The sequence below is a fragment of the Garra rufa genome, chromosome 1 (genome assembly GCF_049309525.1).
Source record: "Garra rufa chromosome 1, GarRuf1.0, whole genome shotgun sequence".
Classification (NCBI taxonomy): Eukaryota; Metazoa; Chordata; class Actinopteri; order Cypriniformes; family Cyprinidae; genus Garra; species Garra rufa.
In genome coordinates, this window is record NC_133361.1 from 27,539,822 (window position 1) to 27,567,306 (window position 27,485).

The 27,485-nt window shown below is 33.7% G+C and overlaps 2 protein-coding genes across 3 annotated transcripts; one reads left to right on the forward strand and one right to left on the reverse strand.

The window, feature by feature from the left end:
• Nucleotides 1-292: 292 nt before the first annotated feature.
• Nucleotides 293-7,876, forward strand: mpg (N-methylpurine DNA glycosylase). Its single transcript, XM_073838304.1, has 3 exons — nt 293-878; nt 6,530-6,734; nt 7,012-7,876. Exons 1-3 carry the CDS (start codon nt 657-659, stop codon nt 7,428-7,430), a joined length of 846 nt encoding a protein of 281 aa, XP_073694405.1. The 5' UTR covers nt 293-656; the 3' UTR covers nt 7,431-7,876.
• Nucleotides 7,877-7,963: 87 nt separating this feature from the next.
• On the reverse strand, nt 7,964-26,173 carry nprl3 (NPR3-like, GATOR1 complex subunit). 2 transcript variants are annotated; one of them, XM_073838286.1, is made up of 14 exons: nt 25,564-26,173; nt 25,261-25,330; nt 23,524-23,562; nt 22,596-22,728; nt 20,855-20,929; nt 16,769-16,922; nt 16,590-16,671; nt 13,517-13,654; nt 12,918-13,074; nt 11,389-11,495; nt 11,133-11,262; nt 10,345-10,534; nt 10,047-10,239; nt 7,964-9,612 (listed from the first exon to the last, which is right to left on the reverse strand). In XM_073838286.1, the coding sequence occupies exons 1-14, from the start codon at nt 25,838-25,840 to the stop codon at nt 9,447-9,449; spliced, it is 1,911 nt and encodes a 636-aa protein (XP_073694387.1). In that variant the 5' UTR covers nt 25,841-26,173; the 3' UTR covers nt 7,964-9,446. The 2 variants fall into 2 exon arrangements, with proteins under 2 accessions (XP_073694387.1, XP_073694395.1); XM_073838294.1 differs by lacking the exon at nt 23,524-23,562.
• Between the last annotated feature and the right edge of the window lie 1,312 nt (nt 26,174-27,485).

The following is a 27,485-nucleotide window of genomic DNA, read 5'->3' on the forward strand; positions in this document are numbered from 1 at the left end:
CATATAATTTTGATGCACTTCTATATATCGCTCTATACATCAAGGATGTGTCAGCAGTGTACATTATTTTAAACACTTCCAACAGTTCTTCTCATTTCTTAAGATGCAAAACTCTTGTGGAGAAAAAAGGAAAATTACTTACACCGTAGTGCACCTTATTTCAACCCAAGATCAATAAAAACAACTGAAAACCAACATCCCAGCTGTCCTACACCTTTAATGTCACACACACGTCCCTGGCCCTTTAAGAGAGTGTCCCAGAATACTTTGCGTTTGCAAAAGATAAACAAACCCGGGCTACTGAAACTGAAGCTTAAGTATGAATTAGCCACTGCTACTCCGTTTTCAATATACATCAACTAAATAGAGGACAATCATAACACTCTTTAAAGTGTTTTTCTTCCTCAAAATCGCAGTTACACGTATTCAATATAATCTGCACTAACAACAATAGTTTGTAGAATTTTGCTAAATATTGAAGCGACATGATACATTTATGATCGTATGACCGTAATCTTATTGCGTGCATTTTAGACTTATTTTGCATTTAAAACATCTTGCATTGCATATTATGTGTAGAAACAGACAGAAAGTCCATAAACAAACCGGTAATGCTTTGACAAAATATATAGCCTAATATTTTTGTGATATTTACAATGACAACACGGAAACGGAAGAAATCATTGTTACCTCAATCAGAATGTGCTAGCGATCAGACTGATGGTGAACCTCTCAAGAGACTCATTCAGAGTCAATCTGACACGACCCCTGTGGATCATCATCTCAGCCCTTATTTCTCAATGAAAGAGTCTGTCAGACTGACTTACAGCTTCTTCAATCAGCCCTGCGTTGATCTGGCAAAGGCTTTTCTCGGCAAGGTAAGACGACGGAGATTTCAGGAAATCGTTTAATGTGAAAATTTCTATTCTAAAATTTCTAAATCTATTTAATGTGTTACTTCTGAGTTAAGAAATGTTCCCAAAATGTCAGGCGTTGTTACTGTCAGCCATAACTAAAACTATTAAAAATATCATTATTAGTTTTGGTTAAAGTACCGAAATTACTAAAACTGTAATAAGACTAGAACTGAAGTAAGAATAAATAAAAACGATGTGTAAATATATACATAAACGAACAGTCAAAAGTTTCTTTTTTAAAAGATTTTTAATTATTTTTTAAAGTATTCTCTTCTGCTCACCATTCCTGCATTAATTTGATCCAAAGATTCAGCAAAAGCTGTAATATTATGATATATTTTTACTATTTAAAGTAGCTGCTTTCTATTTGAATATATTTTAACTTGTAATGCATTCCTGTGATCAAAGCTACATTTTTTAGTATTTTTCAGTGTCAAATGATCCTTCGGATTTGCTGTTCAAGTAACATTTTTTTAATCATTAATATTGTCGAAATTTAAAACGGTTGAGTAATTTTTATTAGGATTCTTTGATAAATAGAAAGATCCAAAGATCACCGTTTATCTGAGAAAAAAAAACCTTATAGCATTTATTCAAATGCTTAGAGTCTGTATTTTTTTTCTTGAGAAAGATATTATTGAAATTAATACTTTTTTTTTAGCAAGGATGATTTAAATTGATCAAAAGACATTTCTAATGTTACAAAATGTTTCAGATAAATGCTGTTCTTCTGAACTTTCTATTCATCAAAGAAACCTGAAAAATTCAACTTAGCTGTTTTTAACAGTTATAATAAATATATTTTGAGTAGCAGATCAGAATATTAGAATGATTTCTGAAGGATCACGTGACTGGAGTAATGATGCTAAAAATTTAACTTAGAAATCACAGGAATCAATTACATTTTAAAATCTATTAAAATAATAAACTGTTGTTTAAAATAGTAAAAATATTTCAAAATTTTACTGTTTTGCTGTATTTTGGATCAAATAAATGCAGGATTGGTGAGCAGACGAGACAAACATTAGAAATCTTACTGTTAAAAAAAACTTTTGTCTGGAAGTGTATATTTAAAAATTACACAAAAATACACAAGCCCACATTTTAATAAAAATATAAAAAATAATAGCTAATTCAGAATATTAAAGGGATAATTCTGTCATCAAACAGTTTACGGTAGCCATTGACTTCCATAGTATCCATTTTATTCTTCAACAGAAGCCAGATCCATATGTCCGCTCTTATGGGCATAATAAGGTGAATAGAAAAAAACAAAACGTGTAACTCAATGGATTCCATCAAATGTTTTTTTTTTTTTTTTGTACAGTATCAACATACTACGAACGAAAATTTTTATATACATATATATATATATATATATATATATATATATATATATATATATATATATATATATACAGGCTTGTTGAGTAAATGATGCCAGAAATTTCGTTTTTTTTTAATCCCTTTCATAAACACTAATAGTATATAAAAAATTCAGTATATAATATTCAGATTAGTACAAACAAATATTGTTCTTAGTTTTTTTTTTTAGTTTAGTTACAAACACCTTGCAGAATCTGCAAATTGCTAATTATTTTACCAAAATAAGAGGGATCATACTTTTATTTTATATTTAGTACCGACCTGAATAAGATATTTCACATAAAAGATGTTTACATATAGTCCACAAGATAAAATAATAGTTGAATTTATAAAAATTACCCTGTTCAAAAGTTTACATCCCCTTGATTCTTAATACTGTGTTGTTACCTGAATGATCCACAGCTGTTTTTTTTGTTCAGTGATAGTGGTTCATGAGTCCCTTGTTTGTCCTGAACAATTAAACTGCCCGCAGTTCTTCAGAAAAATCCTTTTTTTTTTTGCTGTATGCAACAACAAAATGTTTTATTCTAAAATGTCATTTGATTACATACTAAACAGAGTTTAATAAGCCTTAAAAAAAGTGTTTGTGATTTTTTTTTTTTTGCACCTTTCCTGGCAATAATTTGAGCGTTATTTAACATTATTAGTTAATGTACTGTCAAATGGTTAAAAATGGCATCATTTTGAATATTATGCTCATCATTTAGTCTATGAAGGAAAGGGTTAAGAGTGTTAAATCCATCTACTGTCAAAACACTGAAAAATTGCCCAAAGCCTGTAAAAAATTATTCACAGGAGTTGTGTTGAAATCATGACGCGACACCCAGAAATGAGTAACACCCAGAAATGAGTAACACCCCAAGCACATACTCACTGCTTGGCAAGAAAGTCAGTGCTCGAAAGCCCAATACTGACTTAATGGAAAAAAATGTTTCTTTAATACCACAAAATTGTTGTAGTAATGCTTATAAAATGCGTTAATGTGCTGGTTTCAGATATAAAGTAGTGAATAACTTTGGCCTCTAGGCTTCCTGTTTTGAATGTAGACGGCGTATCAGCTGTGCTACACCGCTTCGTTCAGTATGTGAACACGTGAAACACAGCTTAACCCCATGGAAATGTTTGAATGCCGGAGTTAAACCCAGGAAGCCTTTGAATCCAGAGTACAGAATAGACTCGAACGGACACAGAAAGGCCTAATTTGCATTTTAATGAGGTTTAAAATGGAAAGCAGGCTGCTGAAAACATGAAGGCTACCAGAAAATTAGCTTCACTGTTACAATGACAGTGCGGCGTTTCCGTTTCAGGTTTGGTTAAGCAGCACAAAATATGCCCTTGTTTGTTTTCAGTTTACCGGTGTGTAAATCGAAAGGGTGTAACGAGAAGCATGAAAAGCCATTATCATGTTTGAAGGGCATCCGGTCTGACCTATAATAGGTTGTTTGGTGTGACCAAGCACTCGTCCAGCGTGACAGCCTGCAGACAGCATGGAGAAGGTGACACTTGTGGCTTTCACACTCTGTTGAGCTCATTACACAAACACGGTTCACAGCGGCCTCGTATTTGCTCAAGCTCCCTGCACGACTGCCTGTAGCATCTTTTAGCGCCTTTTAAGCAGCCGTTTATAGGAGAAGTGGACTAGATGAACCCACTTTGAATAAATAAAGACTTTAGAGCCAGGATGGCGTTCTGCTCGTATAATGGGACACCAGTAATTACTGTATAGATATATGACAGCTTTATCTTGTTCATTTAAGCCATAAATAAAATAGGAGGGTTACAATGTTGGGTGGTAATCTATATTTGTTTATTTTATTAAATAAATGTTAGTGGTGCTTGCCTGTGCTGAAGCTGTTGCAAAGATGCTTGTGTATACTGAGGTGTTTTAGCACATTGCGTTAGTGGTTTCTAGGGTGGTTGGTTGTCTAGTTTAAAACACTTGTCACCAGTTCTTAGAAATGTAAAGTTTGCCTTAATGTTGGTTTAATATGGTTTTGAAACTCTCTGTTGTTTTGAAGATTGCATTTAATGACTTTAAAATGTCATGTATATATTGTTTTATTTAAAAAAAAAATGTATTTTTTTTTAAGTATTTAAGATTTTACCACTTTTTTAAATTAATAAATAGTATGCAAAACTATCTGATATTTTATATGACACACAGTCATCATTTCCTCTTTTATGGACACATTAATTTGATCAAAGGTGACAGTAAAGTCATTTATAATGTTACAAAATATTTCTATTTCAAATAAATGCATGTTTTCAAATATATTAATATATTCAAATAGAAAATGGTTGTTTTAAATTGCTATAATATTTCAGAATATTACTGTTTTTATGATCAAATAAATTGTTGTTTTTGTGATCAAATAAATGCATCCTTAGATACTTCTTTTGAAAACAAAGTCTTACCAACCCCAAACATTTAACCAATAGTGTATGTCATTTTTTGCCTGTTTTATCAGGATTTTCACAAAAATATTAAGTGGCACAACTGTTTTTAACATTAATAATAATAATTTTGGCATTTGAATATGATTTCTGAAGGATCATGTGAGACTGAAGACTGGAGTAATGATGCTGAAAATGTAGCTTTGCAACCACAGGAATAAATTACATTTGAAAACATATTCAAATAGAAAATAGTTGTTTTAAATTGCTATAATATTTCAGAATATTACTGTTTTTGTGATCAAATAAATGCATCCTTAGATACTTCTTTTGAAAGGAAAGTCTTACCGACCCCAAACATTTAACCAATAGTGTATGTCATTTTTTGCCAGTTTTATCAGGATTTTCACAAAAATATTAAGTGGCACAACTGTTTTTAACATTAATAATAATAATTTTGGCATTTGAATATGATTTCTGACGGATCATGTGACACTGAAGACTGGAGTAATGATGCTCAAAATTCAGCTTTGCAACCACAGGAATGAATTTGATTTTAAAATATAGTAAAATAAAAAACAATTATTTTAAATTGCAATAATATTTCATATTATTCCTGTTTTTATGATCAAGTAAATGCAGCCTTAGAAACGTCTTTCGAAACTAAAAATCTTACTGACCCCAAGGATTTTCACAAACATACTGAGCAGCACAACTGTTTTCAACATTAATAATAATAATAATAATAATAAATGTTTTTTTGACATTTAAATATGATTTCTGAAGGATCATGTATCAAAATGAAGTAATGATGCTGAAAATTCAGCTTTGCAACCACAGGAATGAATTAGATTTTAAAATATAGTAAAATAGAAAACAGTTATTTTAAATTGCATATTATATGCATATTTTATTTTATTCCTGTTTTTGATCAAATAAATGCAGCCTTAGAAACTTCTTTCGAAACTAAAATCTTACCCCAAACATTTAAACTCTAGTGTATGTAATTTTTTTTTGCCTGGTTTATCAGGATTTTCACACACAAAAAAACAGCAGCTCAACTGTTTTCAACATTAATAATAATCATCATAAATGTTTTTTTGTCATTTGAATATGATTTCTGAAGGATCATGTGACACTGAAACTGGAGTAATGATGCTGAAAAAATTTGCATCCACAGGAATGAATTACATTTTAAAATATATTCAAATAAAGTTTTTAAATTGTAATAATATTTCATAATATTACTGTTTTAAATGCAGCCTTAAAAATTTAACTGGAAAACAAAATCTTACTGACCTCCAACATTTAAACACTTGTGTATATAATGCCTGTTTTATCAGGATTTTCACAAAAAATACTAAGCAGCACAACTGTTTTCAACATTAATAATAATAAATGTTTTTTGGCATTTGAATACGATTTCTGAAGGATCATGTGACACTGGAGTAATATGCCTAAAAATCAGCTTTGATGTAATAAATTACATTTTAAAATATAGTCAAATAGAAAGCAGTTATTTTAAATTGCAATAATATTTATAATATTACAAATAAATGCAGCCTTAGAGACTTTCAACATAAAATCTTACCAACCTTTTTTTCTCAACTGCCAAAAACATCATACATCCAAACGCCTAGAAAAACAATAGCACGCCTTGACTCAAACAGCATTTGAGATATCATTAGCAAGCACCAATAACCACTAACATTTGTGGTCTGATGTTTCTCAGTCATTATACTTTGACACATTTGCACCACCTGCTGGATGCTAGATGCCTGTACGGAGTTTCTGCTGGAAAGTGTGTGATGTCTGGTTTCTGTGTGTATTAGGTATTGGTGAGGAAACTAAATGATGGCACTGAGCTCAGAGGAAGGGTTGTGGAAACCGAAGCATATTTGGGCGGGGAGGACAAGGCGTCCCACTCGGCAGGGGGAAAACGCACAGAGAGGAACACTGCCATGTTCATGAAGCCCGGAACCATCTACGTCTATCCCATCTACGGCATCTACCTCTGCATGAACGTCTCCAGCCAAGGTGAGGCTCCAAAAACTACTGTAATTGACCACACGCACTTAGGAATAGCGCGTGGAGCCGGAAGGCTGTAACCACAGATCCCTCACCGCTAGTTATGCGAGAAACAAGTGTTTTGTTTTGCTGCTGCTTTGCTTCCCTCCAACTGTTTCTCATTATAGGTCAATTTGGCACATTACATAAACCTAGAGAAAGGTTGGAGCGTACGAACACAGACACAAGCCAACAGGAAGGAGACGGCATGGAGCCTTGCTAACTACTCTACTATATGTGTGTGCAGGAGAGGGGGCGGCAGTGCTTTTGCGCTCACTGGAGCCTCTGAGCGGTCAGGACGTCATGAGGGGCCTGCGAGCAGCCAAACGCAAGGCGGGAGCCAAAATCCTTAAGGAGAAAGAGCTCTGCAATGGCCCGTCTAAGTTGTGCCAAGCACTAGATATACAGCGCTGCTTCGACCGCAGGGATCTGGCCACTGATACCGAGGTGTGGCTTGAGAGGGACCCAGAACGAGAAACTGTCAGCGCTGGAGAAGTGGTGTCGGCGGCCAGGATTGGAGTCGAGTCTCATGGCGAATGGGCAACCAAACCACTTCGCTTCTACTTGAGAGGACACCCGTGTGTGAGCGTGCTGAGCAGAGACGCAGAGCGTCTGATGCAATCCTCCACTGATCTTCACAACACTGAGATAGAAAGGACAGTCTGATGAAATGATGTTTAGTGATGAAATCACTCTTTAAGAGGATAATTTGTTCAAAAATGAATCATTTACTCACTATTATGTTGCTCCAAATCAACAAAGGAGATGTTTAGCAGAATGTCCAAGCTGCTCTTATCCATGTAATTAAAGTGAATGCTGAGCAGGGACTGTCAAGGTTAAAAAAAAATGACAAAAAGCACTCTAAAAATATCATGACTTGTTTTCTATATTGTATTATATATTGTCTGCAAATCCACCATACCATACGCCATACAATATTAAAAATGCTCAAGTTTAGGTCATTGTTTAGCAATAATCTTATCTTTTCTCACAAAGCCATCTAATTGAGAAAGATATAACACACATGTCTGTTATGGTACTTGTGGTTTTCAGAGTTGCAAAATGATTAGTCGCGATTAATTGATTCAAAATAAAAATGTTTATGTACTTTATGTGTGTACTGTGTATATTTATTATGTATATATATATATATATATATATATATATATATATATATATATATATATATATATATAAATATAAATGCACACATGTACATATATTAAAGGAGAATTTAACTTGTCATCCAAGATGTTCATGTCTTTCTTTCTTTAGTCGTAAAGAAATAGTTTTTTGAGGAAAACATTTCAGGATTTCTCTCCATATAATGGACTTCCATGGTGCCCCCGAGTTTGAACATCCAAAATGCAAAGGGCTATAAACAATCCCGGCTGAAGAAGAACGGTCTTATCTAGTGAAACAATTGGTTATTCTCTTAAAAAAATTACAATTTATACACTTTTTAACCTCAAATGCTTGTCTTGTCTAGCTCTGCATGTACTCTGTGTATTCCGGTTCAAGACAGTTAGGGTTTGTTGAAAAACTCCCATCTCATTTTCTTCTCCTACTTCCAAATTGCCCTACATTGCTGTTTTACCTTTTTTTTTTTGTAAAGGGTGTTTGACCTTCTTTAAAGTTAGAGGAGTTTTTTTCGACATACCCTAACTGTATCAACACAGAGTACACAGCTCGAGCAGAGGTTAAAAACGTTTTTTTTTTTTTTGAAAATGGCACATTGTTTTGCTAGATAAGACTTTTTTCCTCGGGTGGGATCATTTAGAGCCCTTTAAAGCTGCATTTAAACTACATTTTGGAAGTTCAAACTCGTGGGCACCATTGAAGTCCACTATATAGAGAGAAATCCTGAAATGTTTTCCACAAAAAACATGATTTCTTTATAACTGAAGAAATAAAGGCATGAACATCTTGGATGACAATGGGGTGAGTATATTATCTGTAAATTTTTGTTCTGTTTTGAATCGATTAATCGCGACTAATCGTTTTGCAGCTCTACTTGTTTTGCCAAATTTTGGAGCTTGAAAGCCTTTGGTGACTAATCATTTTCACTGTATTGAGAACAAAAAGAGCAGCAGAACTGCTGTAAGTCACATGGGGTGGAACGACATAAGAGTGAGTAAATTATGAGAATTGTCATTTTTGAGTCAACTAACCCTTTGTGTTTGAGTTCTGAACACACGTCTGTTTTTGTACCATTATTACATATTCTTGTTATTCCTGGTGCTTATTGATTTTACAGATGTTTGGGAAACCATTTGCACTTCAAGGCAATTACAACCCCTTTTCTCTTTCTCAGTCTTCTGGTCTGGAATTGCCATCATGGCCTGTGTTTTGGGTCTTGTTTGCTTGAGGAGATGATTTATGAGATCAGGAAGCAATCTCCAAATAGGAGATGCTTGGGTGGAATATTTAAGTGATCCATTTTATGCCTGCCCAAGGATGAATCACACATCACGACCCCTGAATCATTTATTAAAATAAACCGCATATGAGGTAAAATCATGACAACATAAAAATATTTGGTCAATACAGCTATATACAGGCTCACTTCATAAGCCGCTTAAGAAACTGAATAGGTCAAAAGCACTTCGCTCCTAAATTAGGTTATTTAAGCCACTGATGATAAGCAAACACTCACTGTTGAATGAAAGCTGAATGATCCGTTTAGTCCGGTGGAGATTGAAATAAAGAGATGATTGGGTCCTCGTGGTTGGTTATCACTAAAACACTGCGAAACTTATCGAATAAAGTTTTCAGCTGTGAGCGGCGCATGTTCTCATTGTACATGATCTCTTCCAGGTGATGATGTCCTCTAAAATAATGCAGCAGCCTAAAGACAGACAAGAAGACACCAGTTGAATAAATAAGCTTTCCACTGACATATGGTTTGTTAGGATAGGACAATATTTGGCCAAAATACAACTATTTGAAAATCTAGAATCTGAGAGTGCAAAAAAATCTAAATATTGAGAAAATCACCTTCAAAGTTGTCCAAATAAAGTTCTTAGCAATGCATATTACTGATCAAAAATTAAGTTTTGATATCTTTACAGTAGGAAATTTACAAAACATCTTCTTGGAACATGATCTATACTATATGATTTTTGGCATACAAGAAAAAACTATAATTTTGACCAATACAAATGTATTTTTGGCTATTGCTACAAATATACCCACACTTCTAAAGACTGGTTTTGTGGTCCAGGGTCACATTTATAAAAATTAGTGCATGTAAACATACCTACTGTTCTGTACAAAACTAACCTTGCAAACAAGCGCAGGTCCTCTGGGTTCTGTGCTGCTGGAACTCGGAGGATGGCCTGCCGCTCATGTTCGGTCAGGCTGGCCAGAAGAGTTTCTGTCATTCTTTTATTAAGAGGAGAGTCTCCTCCGGTCTGTAGCTCAGCGCTTGAGTTATCCATACTGGGACTCGTGAGGGTCATGTCATCACTACTTGCTGCAGAAGGAAATGGAGAGAAACTACTGAGACTTCATTTGATCATATGAGTATCTTTTCACTTGTGTTTGTGTGTGTGAAGTTGAGCTGACTGGGTTAACATACTGGGAGAGCCGAAACTCAAGGCACTGGGTGTACTCAGACTCCGGCCTGTAACTCGTGTGACTAGGGGTGGCTCCTCCTCCCGCAGACCAGGCTCCTCCTCAACGGGCGGGACAAGCAGACAAACATACGTATGGAGCTGAAACAGCAGCCGGTGCTGGAGCATCCAGACCACCATTTGAATGAGCTGGGCCTGCTCAAACACAGACATGATGGTGTAGTTACAGCACTAAAAAAACAAACAATGCTATTCACACTGACCCTGACCCTTAATGAGAACAAATCTGAACCAATGATGAACCAATCAGAACCATATGTGACCCTGGACCACAAAACCAGACTTAAGTAGCATGGGTATATTTTAGCAATAGCCAACAATACATTGCATGGGTCAAAATTATAGATTTTCCCTTTTATGCCAAAAATCATTAGGATATTAAGTAAAGATCATGTTCCATGAAGATATATATATCACTTAATTTTTGATTAGTAATATGCATGGCTAAGAACTTCATTTAAAGGCGATTTTCTCAATATTTAATTTTTTTGGACCCTCAGATTCCCAGTTTTCAAATAGTTGTAGATAGTACCTATCCTAACAAATCACACATCAATGGAAAGTTTATTTGTACCTTTATGACTGGTTTTGTGGTCTAGGGTCACATTTGGTTTAGCTGCTCAAACTGGATCTGAAAATTCTGCAATGCTCCTGTATTGCTTTCCATTGAAAATGAATGACTTCCTATCTGTTGTTTGTCATAGATAGTGAAAAGGTGGCCTTAGACTTTCACCTCATGCACAGGGGCATCCAGTGGATTCCTGAACTCAGACAGAGATACAGGAAGTGAGAACTTTGCTAACATGGAGGGCAGGTCATGACCTGGAAACTGGAGGGCAAACTGCTCAGCCAGAGGAGAATAGCTAGGGGAGGGAGACACAAAATCACGAATAATGTCTACATTGAGATTTTTGAAGGAATTGTGTGTACGACAGACAATGCAAAGAAATTTAGAATTTTAACTGTTTTTTTTTAAAGCATATACTCACATGCAGATGTTTGCATGAGGGGAGAGCATATACACATTGTTCTCACAGAGAGGATAGATAATGATGGCTTTGCCCCAGTATACCAAATGTGCAGCTATCTGGAAGATCTGTGGGAAGCAACATAACATTTTAGATTAGTGATTGTCAACAAATAGGAGGCAAATTTTAAAGGGGGCATAAAATGACTCAGACCATTTAAAATAAGACAAAATAAGATACTTAAAACAAGCCATAACAACAAAAAATCTAGATATTCCTCATTTTAATGTAACCTCTTAACATTTTTATTCATAGAACCAGGATTCCCACATTCTCAGAAAACCCTGATATATGACTTAGCCTAGTTTTAAAAGTGATTTCTAGACCTGGATTTCAAGTCATGTAAATTAATAAAAAAAAAAAAAAAAAAAAACATTTATAATGGATTTATATTTTTCTAGTTATGCCAAGCTCTAAAACATTTTATCACATAGAAATTGTAAAAAAAAAATTAAAAATCCACAATTAATTAATCATTATCTGGTAAGAATGACATGTACATGTGAATGGAACCACACACAAAAAAAACCAATAAAAAAGTGATTTTTTTAATAACATTTACACTGCCAGTCAAAAGTTTTTGAACAGGTTTTTTTACTGTTTTTTTTTTAAAGAGGTCTCTTTTGCTCACCAAGGCTTCATTTATTTGATCTTAAGCACATCAAAAACAGTAACATTTTGATGTATTTTTACTTTTTAAAATAACTGTTTTCTATTTAAATATATTTTAAAATGTAATTTATTCCTGTGATTTCGAAGCCGAATTTTAGCATCATTACTCCAGTCACATGATCCTTCAGAAATCATTCTGATTTGCTGCTCAAAAACATTTATTATTATTATTATATGCTGAAAATTGCTGGGTAATATTTTGTAACATTATAAATGTTTTTATTATCACTTATGATCAATTTAAAGCGTCCTTGCTAAATAAAAGTATTCATTTTTATAATTTCTTTCATATTGACTCCAAGCTTTAGGAGTATAGTGTATACTGTTAGAGAAGCTTTTTATTTCAGATAAATGCTAATCTTTGGATCTTTCTATTCATCAAAGAAAACGGTTTTGAATATTGACAATAATAAAAAAAACCTATAAAAATGTTTCTTAAAACAGCAAATCAGCATATTAGAATGATTAATCCAGGATCATATGACACTGAAGACTGGAGAAATTATACTGAAAACTCATCTTTGATCACAGGAATTAATTCCATTTTAAAATATATGTTATTATGGCATACCAGAAAATAATTTGGATTCATCTTGCATCTCCACTAGGTGGCAGTATGAGACCAACTAATGCATTAAACAAACGTTACTGCTGTAACTGTGTAACATAACAGTTCATTTAATTTCCCAACACCCTATAGTGTCAGAATAGCATCTGATTTTTTTGCCAGAAAGACAATGAACCTCGAAAAAAGGTTCTATCAAACCAATGAACCATTTCCAAGTGGTAAAAGTGCACAGAGGCATCTAGTCTTTGACCTGTAGGAGGGCCAGGTCAGCATCTTGAGCCAGCTGCTGCAGGTTTTTCACAGCTGAGCAGGTCTTGATGAGGCGCACTAGAGCAGGAGAGCAGTCCAGAGGGAGCTGAGCTAGTAAGGCTTTCTCATTGTCCAGGAGCAGCAGTGCGTGATACGGCCTGCAGGGGGCACACAATCACAACATTATTTGCAGTTAAACTTACACTCTGGTCTTAATAGCAAGTGCACTTGATAATGCAGAGAAGAAGGAAAGACTAACTCTGTGTTCATAATATTGTATAACAATATTACTTACTTGCTGAAGTAAACAGTGTACATACTGTGCACAAAGAACACATGGATAACCTACTACTATTCTTGCCAAAAATGACGAATACTGCATCCCATAATTTAGTTAGCTCAAACTGAAAAATACTGCTCATCACACTGCTAAAATTTCACAAATTGCATTAAAACAATTGCATTGCTGCATTAAAACAAGCTAATTAGCCTTTTTTTTTTTTTTTTAGAAAATAACTGGATGCAACTTGCTGAATTGAATGCAACATGAGGGAATGTGACAACATTTGAAAAATAAGCTGGATATCATCTGTAACTCACCGAATGGCCTTTAGGCTGTGCTCAAGAGCTTCTGGTGGGATGTGTTTCCCTCCTACACGGTGGATTTTGTGTGGCAGGCAGAAACTGACCTCAAGCCAGTTATTAATGTGAAGGCGAACCACTCCAGTTGTGCAGAGGCTGAAAACAATACACAAATATCATTGTAACAAAAATGACAAGAGCTGTTCTTTTAGTGCAGAATATGAATAGAAGCAAATAGCTGTTTGTCTACATTAACTGTCTGCAACATATTTATGAAAATGAATCCTTAAGCATAAAACTCAAATGCCATAATTAAGTTCAAGCATCGATAATCCTTCAACACAACTGTAACCGCTATAGTACTACATGCAGCACGATTTAGCCCAAACAGGACATAGGGTGTGCGATATTTATTGTCTACGATAATATCAAATTTCTTTTAATGATGAAGACTTTTGACATGATATTCAGACTGTGTTTTGAACTCTTTTAAACAATGACTGTATAATTTTGGGATCCATCTTTTCACACTGAGGACAACAGAGGGACTCATATGCAACTAATACAGAAGGTTCAAATGCTCACTGATGCTCCATCAGGGTAGATCAGGGTAAATTTAACTTAATTTGTCTTCTGGGGAAGATGTAATCATCTTCTGTAGCCTCTGAAGGGCAGTACTAAATGAAAAAAAAAACATGATATTTAGGCAAAATAAAAAAAATCTCCATTCTGTTCAAAAGTTTTCACCCCCGCTCTTAATGCATAGTTTTTCCTTCTGAAGCATCAGTGAGCATTTGAAACTTCTGTAATTGTTGCATGTGAGTCCCTCAGTTGTCCTCAGTGTAAAAAGATGGATCTCAAAATCATATAGTCATTGTTGGAAAGGGTTCAAATTAGTGGTGGGCCGTTATCGGCGTTAACGTGCTGCGTTAACGTGAAACTCTTATCGCGCGATAAAAAAAATATCGCCGTTAATCTATTCTCAAATTTGGGTTGGGAGCTGGGTCTAAACTACGCAAGCTATGATGACTTTCACATGATAGTTTAACGCGGATGTATACCGAAGACTGTAGAATATGGTCGCGCGTTTAAGTCTCCTCCGCCAAAACACAGACGGGATCACGTCGTCCTCCATTCATAAAAACCGAATCTACTATAGCGAAATGCCACGTAAATTCGTCGTTTTTTGGATTCATAAATCAAATGTTGGTCAGTCACTTAATTCAAATCGCGATATGGACTAGTGTATGTGAAAACTGAAATGCAAAAAGACCGTTTTATGAATCCGATATGTTCCGTTTGCCTAGCTGTATGTATGCATTGCGGAGACGAGCTTTTACTACACGCATACTGAAACACACGTGACGCTCCCGCTAATTTTTGGCATTTTCATCTCACATGAACAGATAAACTCAATCTCCCAAACTGCTGTGAGTGTCACTTTTACCGTTTCATTTGAGAAAACTAGCATCATATCATACTGTATACACAGAAACTTCACGGCAACCTGTCAAAATAAAAGTACGGTGTAACATGTAATGGGCTGGGTAGGTGTTGACGTTAAAAAAACACAATCTAATAGGGAGAAAAAATAATTTCATTGTTAGTTAGTTAGTAAACACAAGTACATCTAATTGAACATAATTTATTTTCATCAACAAATTATCATAGAACAGCTTTATGAGCTTTATGATCCATTCTCAAAGACTTTAAAGGTCCACTGAAGTGCCTTGAAACACGCAGCGTTCTTCTATGTGGTGACGTTCTTTTAACTGAAACAAAAACATATCGCTAAGCCCCGCCCACTAATTTTGAACAGCCAGTAGCGTTCCATTTATATCTGCTCGGGGCAGAGCCGTTGAGCTCGGTAAAGCCGCATTTGTAAGCTTATGACAGCCACAGACAAATAAATTACCCCACAGATTCAATATGAAACTCTTGCTAAAACGAAATAGTGATAATAATCATGCTGAGGCTGTGTAGTTTAACACATGCCGAGTCCGACCGCGCATATGAGCGCATATGATCTGCTCCGCGTCTCTGTGTAGGGGGCGGGACATTACGGACTCTAGAGAGCATTTTATTGGACAGAACGTTTGATCTGAAACTGAAGTGCGCGGTGATATCATCAAAATCCTTGATTCATATTGGCGGAAGTGACGAGAGTGTAAGTTTTGAATGCCCATATCTTGTAAAAGCGAATTTTGTCACTGCTTTGAAACACACTAGCTTATAGATAATCTTAAAACTAATATATTCATACTAAAAGCCAAAAAACTTTAATTTTGATTTCAGGGGGACTTTAAGTCATTATTTGGGTAGCACACATATTCTGAATGCCTTCAGCAGAATTCAAATTAGCCATTTTAATCTAGATTAATCTAGATTAAAAAAAATAATCTATGCCCACCCCTAGTTCAAATACACAAAAATGCTGAAAAACCAACAAATTTGTTGGATCTGAAGGATTTTTCTGAGGAACAGCAGGCAGTTTAACTGTTCAGGACAAACAAGGGACTCATGAACAACTATCACTAAACAAAAAAAATACAGGGTCATTTTTATAAACTCAACTATTATTTTCTCTTGTGGACTATATGTAAACATCTTTTGTGTGAAATATCTTATTCAGGTCAGTACTAAATAAAAAACAACATGCATTTTGTATTAACTCTTTTATTTTGGTAAATGAATGAACATTTTGCAGGTTCTGCAAGGTATATGTACTTTTGACCTCAACTGTATGTTTTATAGAAATTGACTGATTGGTTACAGTATTGACTGATTTTAATTTCAACTAATGAAAGGTTCATTTTTGTTGCTGCTGTGAGCTAACAACCACACAAAATATGAAAAGCTTTGGAAGTCAGCTGTCCACAACAGGCCTAAACCAGCCAGGGTACCAACACAAAAACACACTCAGCAAATTTCCCTAACAGAACATGTTCTTTTTGATCCATTATAGCCCTATTCCTTACTTCTAACCATAACCAACTCCTAAAATCAAAGGGAAATTTGTTATGTTGTTAAAGCCTCTAACTCCAGATGACAGGACTGCTTGCGTAACGACGTTCAACATAAACCTACTCACCTGTCATAGGCCTCTTTTAGGTCTCTTGCTAATTTACACTTGGGAAGGATCTGGCGAAATGGCGACTGTGGGGTGCCGTCCGCTATAATGACAGGTAAACAGCATGGTGAAAATCACATAACACCTTCAGTAATTACATTTTCAGGACAAACACTGCACATCTCTAGGGAATGTCTCACTCTCAGTCATGGTGGTGACTTCATCCTGCACAGCCAGCATGAGCTTGGCCTCTCTGGTGAGGTACTGACACCTGCGCTCCTCGTGCTGCAGGGCAATGGCAATGCGACGTGACAGGTTATGCATGCAGTTAATGACCGAGGCGTCTGCATTGGCCTGTAAAAGGCAGAAATGGAGATGAAAGATAGTTATTATTCAGTTGATAATTGGGTCAATTACATGACACTCTTTTTTCACTCATATCTATTAATTCAGTAACACTTTTTAATAAGGTTCATTAGTTAACATGATCTAAGAATGAACAATACTTCTACAGCACTTAATAATCTTAGTTCATGTTAATTTCATCATTTACTAATGCATTATTAAAATCACAAGTTGTTTTTGTTAGCATTAATTAATGCACTGTGAACTAACATGAACAAACAATGAACGACTAAATTTAAACTAACATTAACAAAAAATAATAAATAGTTAAATGTATTGTTCATCGTTCGTTCATGTTTGTAAATACATTAACTAATGTTAACAAATGACACTTTGTTGTAAAGTGTTACCATTATTTTTACACAACATTAAAAATGCAATAAATTACACAAGCAATGACTTGAATACACCTCTTTCATGATAAGCATGTTTTTAATTTGTATTTAAATTAATTTTGATCTTTTTGGCGAGGACATAAATTAAAACTGTAAAACTGACTTACAGTTACAAAATAGATGTTGAAAAGAAAACAGGTAGTTTGGCATAATCTTCTAGGATTATTTTGTATTTCTTAGAGAGAAAAAATAATTCTAAAAATAAAAAAAATATATAAAACTGTTTCATTGATTATTAATAATCCAACAAAGTTTGTTCAAATCAAAAATCATGTGGTTAAATACTCTTATGTATTCAAGGTGTGAGTAAGAAATTTAAACTTATGTTGAAAAAGCATTTGAAACCAAAATAGTACATTTCTAAGAAATTTTCATGTATTTTAAACTACATTTATAAAGATTTTTTTCTTTCCTGGACACAGTTCTTTGTTACTGAAAAATAAATAGATAAAATTCAGTTACAGGTACAGCTCAGCCAAAAAGCTGACTTTGTTGGCATTTGTTTTTTTTTTTGCTTCTATAACTTTTCTTGTTTGACTGTTCACAATACCTTTAACACAGAGAAAAGAGTGTTTTTCTTTTTAGATACAGAGCCAATGTGTATCTCCAAAGCACCAATTACATGATCATATATAAGAAAATACATCTTTGTTAAACATATCAAAGTACTATTATGATCTGAAGTGTATAAAATCGAATTATAATCTATAAAAGGTTATTAACGTAAAGCCGAACCACTTCAGCTGTGCAGAGGCTGAAAACAATGCAGTGTAAATACATTTAAATTCACTGATTAATTGTAAGAATTTAACATAAAAGATGAATAATGCATCTAATAAGGTTAGGAAAAAATTTAGGTGGCAAATATGGACTAATGTCGGTTGGTTGTATTTAAATGTATTGCCATTTCAGCTTTATCGGCTATTAAATGGCAGTAAAGTACATAATAAAGTACAACCTAGCCAAAAACTCAAGCCAAAAACAACCTAATATTTTATTGAACATTTTCATGTTTCAAACATGCACATATGGTAAATTTGCAGATTAAGGGTGGGCATAGTGACAGTACTAAGTAAGGGAGTGGGCATGCTGGGAAACTGATAGGAGCATGAGTTTGCGTTTTCCGCAGCTGGGGCTTTGACTCAGCAATCTGCCGTGTCAAGTCATGCTGGCACAGGGGTGGGTCTGAACATGTGCAGTCTGATTGTGCAGAGAACTGAGTCCCGCCTCCCTGTCAATCAGTCTGATAGACAGCACACTGGAGGCTTATCACAATCCACACCCTTTCTGAGAAGCCCAAACTAAACTCTCGACCTCAGATAACTTACAAACAGCTGCCTGCACAATTATTTAGACAGTGAGATCACAATTAAAACTGTATATATTTTATTGCAATATATAACAAATCTCAAACCATGGATGATCAATGTACATTTTACATCTTAATTTGGAAAATAATACTATTGTATTATACTGTGTAACTTACATCATAACAAACCTCTATGTTTTGCTGAAAATTTGTGCTTGTGATCTCTTTAAAATACACTGCAGTTAGTTTGATATTTTATATTTCTATTGTCATGCCAGTCACACATTTTTAAGTGTATCTCAATATTTTTGTTGGCCACTAACCATTTTTAAAAAGTGGTGTGCAATATGTTTTTCACTTGAATTCACGATAGCATGTTAATTGATAGATTTTCAAACTGACAATTAAGTCAGTTTATACATGGCAATTGCAATACATAACAAATATCAAACCATGGTTGATCAAAGTCTCTAGATACTGTACATTTTGCATCTTAATTTAAAACAATCTCTTATTGTATAATACTTACATCATAACGTACTTGCACGTTTTGCTGAAAATGTGACCTTGTGCTAGCTGTTTCTTTAAAATACATTGTACTTGGTTTGATATTTTATATATCTAATGTTACATTTTTAAGTGTATCCTTATATTTTTGTTGGCCATTGTATCTCAAAACGTTGAGTGCAAAATATTTAATCACTTGAATTCATGATAGCATATTAATTCCTAAACTTTCAAATTGTCAATTAAGTCAGTTTATACTTAAACATTTATACATTTTATTGCAATACATTAATATAAAACCATCGTTGATCAAAGTCTCCAGATACTGTATGTTTTGGATCTTAATTTAGAACAAACTACTATTGTAACTTAGATCATAACATTCTTGCATGTTTTGCTGAAAATGTGATCTTGTGCTCTCTTTAAAATACATTGTACTTGGTTTGATATTTTATATATCTAATGTTACATTTTTAAGTGTATCCTTATATTTTTGTTGGCCGTTGTATTTTAAAAAGTTGTGTGGAAAATATTTTTCACTTGAATTCATGATAGCATATTAATTTCTAAACTTTCAAATTGACAATTAAGTCAGTTTATACATTAAAATTGTATACATTTTATTGCAATACATAAATATAAAACCATGGTTGATCAAAGTCTCCATATACTGTATGTTTAGCATCTTAATTTAGAACAAACTACTATTGTATTATACTTCGTAACTTAGATCATAACATACTTGCATGTTTTGCTGGAAATGTGTGATTGTGCTCTTTCTTTAAAATACACTGCACTTGGTCACATATTTAAGTGTATCCTTATATTTTTGTTGGCCATTGTATCTTAAAAAGTGGTGTGCAAAATATTTTTCACTTGAATTCATGATAGCATATTAATTTCTAGACTTTCAAATTGACAGTCAGTTTATACATTAAGAATGCATACATTTAACTGCAATATGTAACAAATATCGGCAACACTTTACTTAAAGTTTAAATATACTTTAAATATAATGCATTATAAAAGTTGTTTTAATGCATTAATTATGCCTTGTAATGCACCTCATAATGCATTGTACAATCTCATGAATAATTGTAACCACAGTTAATACATTTCAACACTTATTAATTCATTGTTACAATATGCATTTTAAATTTGTTTATAATTATTTACGACGAGATATAATGTATTACAATGCACATTATAATCAATTATAATGAATTATACTTTTTAATAACACCTTTTTACAATGCAATTATACGTGTTACCTAAATATCAAACTATGATTAAACCAAATTATGAAAGTCTTCAAATACAGTAGAGTTTGCATCCTAATTTAAAACACTTTTAGTTTATCAATTAAGTCAACTTATGTATATGTAAGTCAACTTACAGTACATCATAACTAACATCATAAACTTGCATGTTTTGCTAGATATGGGTGCATGTGCTCTTTTTTTTATTTTACTTGGTTTGATATCTTATGTATCTAATGTCATGAAAGTCAGACATTTTCAAGAATATCTTTTTTGTTACCCACTGTATCTCAAATAGTGATGTGCAAAATGCTTTTAGTTAAATTCTTGATAGCATACCAATTTATGTATTTTGTCACATATATTAGTAGACTTGTGTTCATTAAGAGTTTAAATATATAATTTTCTTACCCTTAATGCAAAAACAACACTAAACAGGATCATGGTGGGCAGTTCTCTTTTGGGGGAGGGGTCAGTTTTGGAGACCTAGCAAAGGAACATCATTAAAATACAAAATTAGATTAAGCTCTTTTTTTGATAAGAATGTATTTCAAGAAGACACATGTGATGATAATTGTAGAGAAATTATAAATAATGTTTTGCTTCCTTTAAAAGTTGTATCATACCAGTAAATTAACTGAATGCTGCTGTTCAGATTATTAAAAAAAAGTACAGACTAATAGGAAACTACATGGTATTTCTCATTTTTGAGAAATAAATTTGAACTATTAAGTATGTGTATGAAGAGTATACTTTCATTGTTCAGGTTAGTATAACAGATCATTATGCATTTTATAATGCAGCATACGTAATCACAAAGTGGTCTTTTAATAATCTGAATCAATACTGAATTTACTTGTGGCTTGACTTCATTCATTATAAATCTTAGCTGGTAAATCATGCTAATTTTTCATTCTACAGATGCAAAGTATTTGTTGGCACTTGGCAGGAAGAGTATGTCTTAGTACAGTGGACTCCTTACATATTTTCTTTCTAACAGAAGGTGGAGCTCTTAGCCTATGCTCATGGTAGTTCCTGTGCATTGGCAATATCATCCTACACTCTTAAAAACAGGTGCTTTTAAAAGTTCTTCACAGCAATGCCATAGAAGAACCATTTTTGGTTCCAAAAAGAACCATTCAGTCAAAGGTTCTTTAAAGAACCATCTCTTTCTTTCCTTTTTATAATCTAAAGAACCTTCTTTCCCCACAAAGAACCTTTTGTGAAACAGAAAGGTTCTTCAGATGTTAAAGGTTCTTTATGAAACCATTTAGACAAAAAAAAACATTCTTCTATGGCATCGTGAAGCATCTTTATTTTTAAGAGTGTATATAAATCACATATAGTTTCCTGAGGACTCAGGCATTTGAAATGTTTATGGGAAGAATAAATGGTCACCAAACTGTACAGTTCAAAACCATTTCCTTCATTCTCAGACTATGACCTAACAGCTATATAACATTTAAAAAGGAAGTATTATATTGAGCAAAAGTGCCAGTAAATGCATTTATAATTTTACAAAACATTTCTTTTTTTTAATAGAATCCTGTTCTTTTGAACTTTTTTCCACAAAAATATGAAGCAGCACAACTCTTTTCAACATTGATGACAATAATAGACGTTTCTTGAGCAGCAAATCAGCATTTTACAATCATTTCTGAAAGATCATGTGACACTAAAGACTGAATCACAAGAATAAATTACATTGTAAAATGTAACCCTGGACCACAAAACCAGTCTTAAATAGCACAGGTATATTTGTAGCAATAGCCAACAATACATTGTATGGGTCAAAATTATAAATTTTTCTTTTATCCCAATAAGTATATGCATTGTTAAGAACTTCATTTGGACAACTTTAAAGGCGATTTTCTTATTCTTATTTCTTTGCACCCTCAGATTCCAGATTTTCAAATAGTTGCGTCTCAGCCAATTATGCATATATCTCAATTAAAAAATATTGACCTTTATGACTGGTTTTGTGATCCAGGGTCAAAGTTGTTTTAAATTGTAATACTATTTCACAACACTACTGTATTTTTGATCAAATAAATGCAGCTTTTCAAAAACATTCCAAAATCTTACAGAGTCCAAACTTTTGAATAGTATCATGTGTATATATAGCCTGGCGTATATAGCCGGCATGTCTCACCTGAATAGTATGTGGAGGCTGCAGTAAAGTTGGATGTCCGACGAAGCGCACATTGTCTATTTTTAGTTCAAACTTCTTGCCGCACATATCAGACTTGGTGGCCAAGATGGTGGCGAGAATACTATCGGAAAACCTTTTAAGGCAAAGGAATAAAAAGAAGTATAAAGGACAGTGATCACAGAATAAATGAAACTAAAATCAGTTAATTACAATGTAAGGTCTGATTGGCTCTCAAGCTCTAATCTACTCAGCACTGAGAATTATACACCTAAACTCATAATTCTAGGGGATTCACAAGGGATTCATGATTGGACAAATGATTTGGTGAAGACTCTTGGCTTGTTTTTACTGTTATAATTATATCAATAACCTTTAAAAGGTGAGAACTTGATTGATTGATTGAATCCTTCTGGCAGAATGATGAACCTGTCCTGTATACATTTCATCCACTCAGACAAGAGTGAAACAAACCCAATAAGACCCATGGTACAAAAATTAGGGGTCTGATTCAAACATTCAATTTTTCAGTGGTGAAATTACTTGTGAGGGAAAAAAAAGTGAAAGAAACAGGTTGTTTTGATTTTACGAGTGTTGCATTAATGCAGGCCCGTCACCTGTACAGCATTTGATTGAATGAGATTTCTTGATTGCAAAACGTGATTCTCCCACAATAATGTATTTTAAACAATGTAAGAACTAAATTATAACATTGCTATGAATCCATTACTGTGACCCAAGATTAAGGGTGATAATATGACCTTACACATAAAGAACACAAGGTGTTCACAATTACATTTGCCATCTGAGTGCATATATTCGTGAACTAAAAATATACATATGCCAGACAAATTATCAGGGAGAAAAGGTGAACAAAGATGGGGTGCTCTGGAGGATGGAGAGGTGGTTCAGAATGCTGGTTTAATCTTACCCTGCTACCAACTGTTCATCAGTTAGTGGAGTTTGCTCTCTGAAATGGGAATAGGGCCATAAAAAAAGAAAGAAAGAAAGAAAGAAAGAAAGAAAGAAAAACAACAAGAACAAACAAAAAAGAAAATGCAGCAGACAAGTTGGCAGGATCATTGAAAAAAATGATTCATTGAATTTACCATTTTTTTTAAAGGTGAGTGGTTGCAATTAATTTATTTTAGCTGCATTTAAATAAAAATAAATGTTGAAAGTTAGTAAACTAAATTTATTTATTTAAATGTAGCTAAAACAAATTGATTGCAACCACTTACCTTAAAAAAATTTGTAAATTCAATGAATAATTTTTCTCAGCGATGCATGACATATATAAGGGTGAAAATGTTCAAGATTGGTCACCCAGGACAAGTTTGTTATCTTTTTTATTTTTAAATGTCACGAAACAATTTCTTTCAACATAATATACAAACCTACTATTTGGGTGTCCTTTGTGATATATATATATATATATATATATATATATATATATATAGTAAAACATGATGATGTTTAGCAATGGGTTTTTTATTATACAGGTGACTTTTTATTATACAGGTGACTTTTATACAGGTGACTTTTTATGCTTTAAAATTTAGCCTGTAATAATAATAAATCTACATTTGAAATTTTTAATTGTACCCAACTTTTAACTAAATTCTCTTCTGGATCAGGTCATACATATTTCTCTGTTTCTTAAATTAACAGTTACTAATTACACACCCTCAGGCCATTAAAATGTAAATGAGTTTCTTAAGTATTACATCACTTGCTCACTAATCCCTAATCGATCCACTGGAGTGAATGGGTGCCGTCAGAATGAGAGTTCAAACAGCTGATAAAAAAATCTTAATAATCCACAAGTAATCCACACAAATGCATTTCATCAATTAACATCTTGTGACATTTTTGCATGTTTGTAAGAAACAAATCCATCATTAAGGTTTTTTTTACTTTGAACCCATTGCTTCTGGCCAAAACTCCATAGTCAATAATAACTCTTCATCCAATGAAGAAAAAAATCCATCTCCTGTTCTCCTCTCACATCAAAATCTCTGAAAGTTTTGGATTGTTTTTGCTTTAAAAGGATGCTCGATTTGTGCTTATTTCTCCTGATTAATAATAACAGATTCATTTTTCACTGAAGAATAAAACACTAGGAATAGAATACCAGAAGCAAAGTTACAAAAGTTCAAAATTTTAAGTTTAAAGTTACAAAATTCATGTGGATTCATGTATTACAAACATGCACCTTTTCACTTCACAAGACATTAAATGATGGAGTGGAGTCATGTGGATTACTTGCATGTTATTATGATGTTTTTATCAGCTGTCTCATTCTGACGGCACCCATTCACTGCAGAGGATCCATTGGTGAGCAAGTGATGTAATGCTAAATTTCTCCAGCTCTGTTCTGATGAAGAAACAAACCATCTACATCTTGGATGACCTGAGAATGAGTACATTTTTATTCTGGGTGTACTATTCCTTTGAGCACTCACTAATGACCTTGCATAGTATCCAGACAACATAAAAACATATGGCACAATGGACATAATGAACTAAAGGTGAGACCGGTGATCTGTTACCATGCCATCAGGGATTAACGCATGCAGAAAAACGCTGACGACAACACAGAAAACACAACTCTAGTATAATTTACATAAGGAATAATAAACCCTTAATTCCTGTCTTTGTAAAATACCTTGAATCACCATCCTGGTCCTCTGTAGAGTCACCTGAGGTATTCAACACATATGGACTCCGCTGTTTTGCTTTGATGAAAGAAAATACACACCATGAAAAGGACAATTCTTTGTGTATATTGCATGTGTAAAGTCATATGACTGGCAGTAGAAATACAAACCTTTTTTAAATATATCAATTACAGAGAACTGCTGGTGTGACAGTGACAGACACTCAACATATAAAGACATTAATATTAGCTACAGTCTCCTGTACCAACGCCACAATTGAATACAGACGAAGAGGAAACAGGGACACTTACATGTTGCTGATGAAGTGTTTTCAGATACTCTCTGAAACGGGTATCGGAAGAGCAGTTTATTTCCTCTGCTGCCAGAGCTAACTAGTATAACACTTATGGGGCTTGTTTTTTCTCCATTTGGTTGCAGGCTGGATTCGGCCTGTTTCCACATCAGCTTCGCATCTGAATTTAAATCTACAGACCACTGCTTGTACATCCTGATGCGTTTTTTTTTAAATATATATAATATCAAGTTTGCAGCTAGACAGGTGTGGACAACTGAAGGGTTGCACTGCATGAGAATTTGCCTGAATAAGTATAAGACACCTAGTGCATTTGTTAAACTGCATTTCAAATAGCATGGGGAAAAAAATAAAAAAATAGCTAAACGTATTTCAGAGATAAAAGCAGCATAGGTTCTGTTAGCTTACTCGCTAGCCAAAACAACAACACTAACGCAAACTAGTTACTTCTATCAGTCACAAGATAACAAATCCAAATATTTTATCCATCAGTCACCTTCTGGCACCATATGAATATTTGCAACTATTCTGACAGCTACGCTTAGCAATGAAAGCTGCGTAAATAAATGTAATTCCTTACTAAAACACAGAGCATTACAGCAGGTCAGTGTTTGGTGTTACACTGCGTGTGCCGTAGAAATACGAACGGCTAGATGCAAAGGTTCCGCATATATATCCTATCGTACATGAATGAATGAATAAATAAACCACACATTAAGTTAAATTAATTCGTTTTACACCTTTTAAACACATTTACAAAACACATTATATTAGTTGTGTTTTCTTATCTTATTTACCCCTTAATCATGATTTAGGTGTCTTATCTCGCTTACTGTATAGGTCTGCGATCATGTTCAGAAAACATGAAACGCCAGCTATGAAAACTTATCTAAATTCAGGTATAATAGAAATTTTAAAACAGGAAATAAATAAATTATTTATGTCATAATCCCACAATAAAAACAAGGCTGCATTAATACTGTAATAGTAAATGTAAATGTACTGCAGGGATACAAGCAGATATCCCCAGGAAAACTCAGATACAAGCAAGCATTTTAGCACTTCCAGTTTCTTCGTTGTGAATCTCATTGAGATTTTTAAATGGGTTTTTGGTTAAATACCTGAAAAAAGATCTGCTCAATATATTTCCACATGTCTTAAGTAGCACAGGTCAAAATAATCGATTTTTCTTTTATGTCAAAAATCATTATAATATTAGGTAAAGATCATGCACGAAGACATTTTGTAAATTTTCTACCGTAAATATATAAAAGTGTAATTTTTGAACTTTGAAAGAACTTCACTTGAACAACTTTAAAGGCGATTTTCTTAATATTTTGATTTTTTTTGTACCCTCAGATTCCAGATTTTCAAATAGTTGTATCTCGGTCAAATATTGTTCTAAGCTTATATATAAAGTTTTCAGATGATGTATAAATCTAAAAAAAAAAAAATGTATGACTGGTCCAGGGTCACATTTTATTCTACTATATAAAACACATCAGTATTTTTTAATGCTTTTACTTGTCAAATGGCTAAATGTGATTACAGAGGTAGTCAGGGACTAAAATAAAAAAAAGACCCAGAGCTTAACTAGTAAAGACTTGAAGTCATGACCATGGTGTAATTTGTTTATAGCCTAGCCTTTAACTTCTGGCATTTGAATTTGGGCTTCAAAATTAATTAAAGTTGCATTCATTTGTAAAGATTATCATGATTAACAAAACATGTTGAAATCATAAACAATCTGAAAGCCATCCTAAAGGAATTGATTGGGTTTTATTGAAGGACTGACTTGATGTCTACAGCTGTCTATTAGCAGCACTATCTAGCAGTGGCTTACTGTTTATTAACAAACCCTAACCACTTTGGGTGGGACTCTGTGTGAGCTGAACTATTGGATGGGACAATACATGCTGC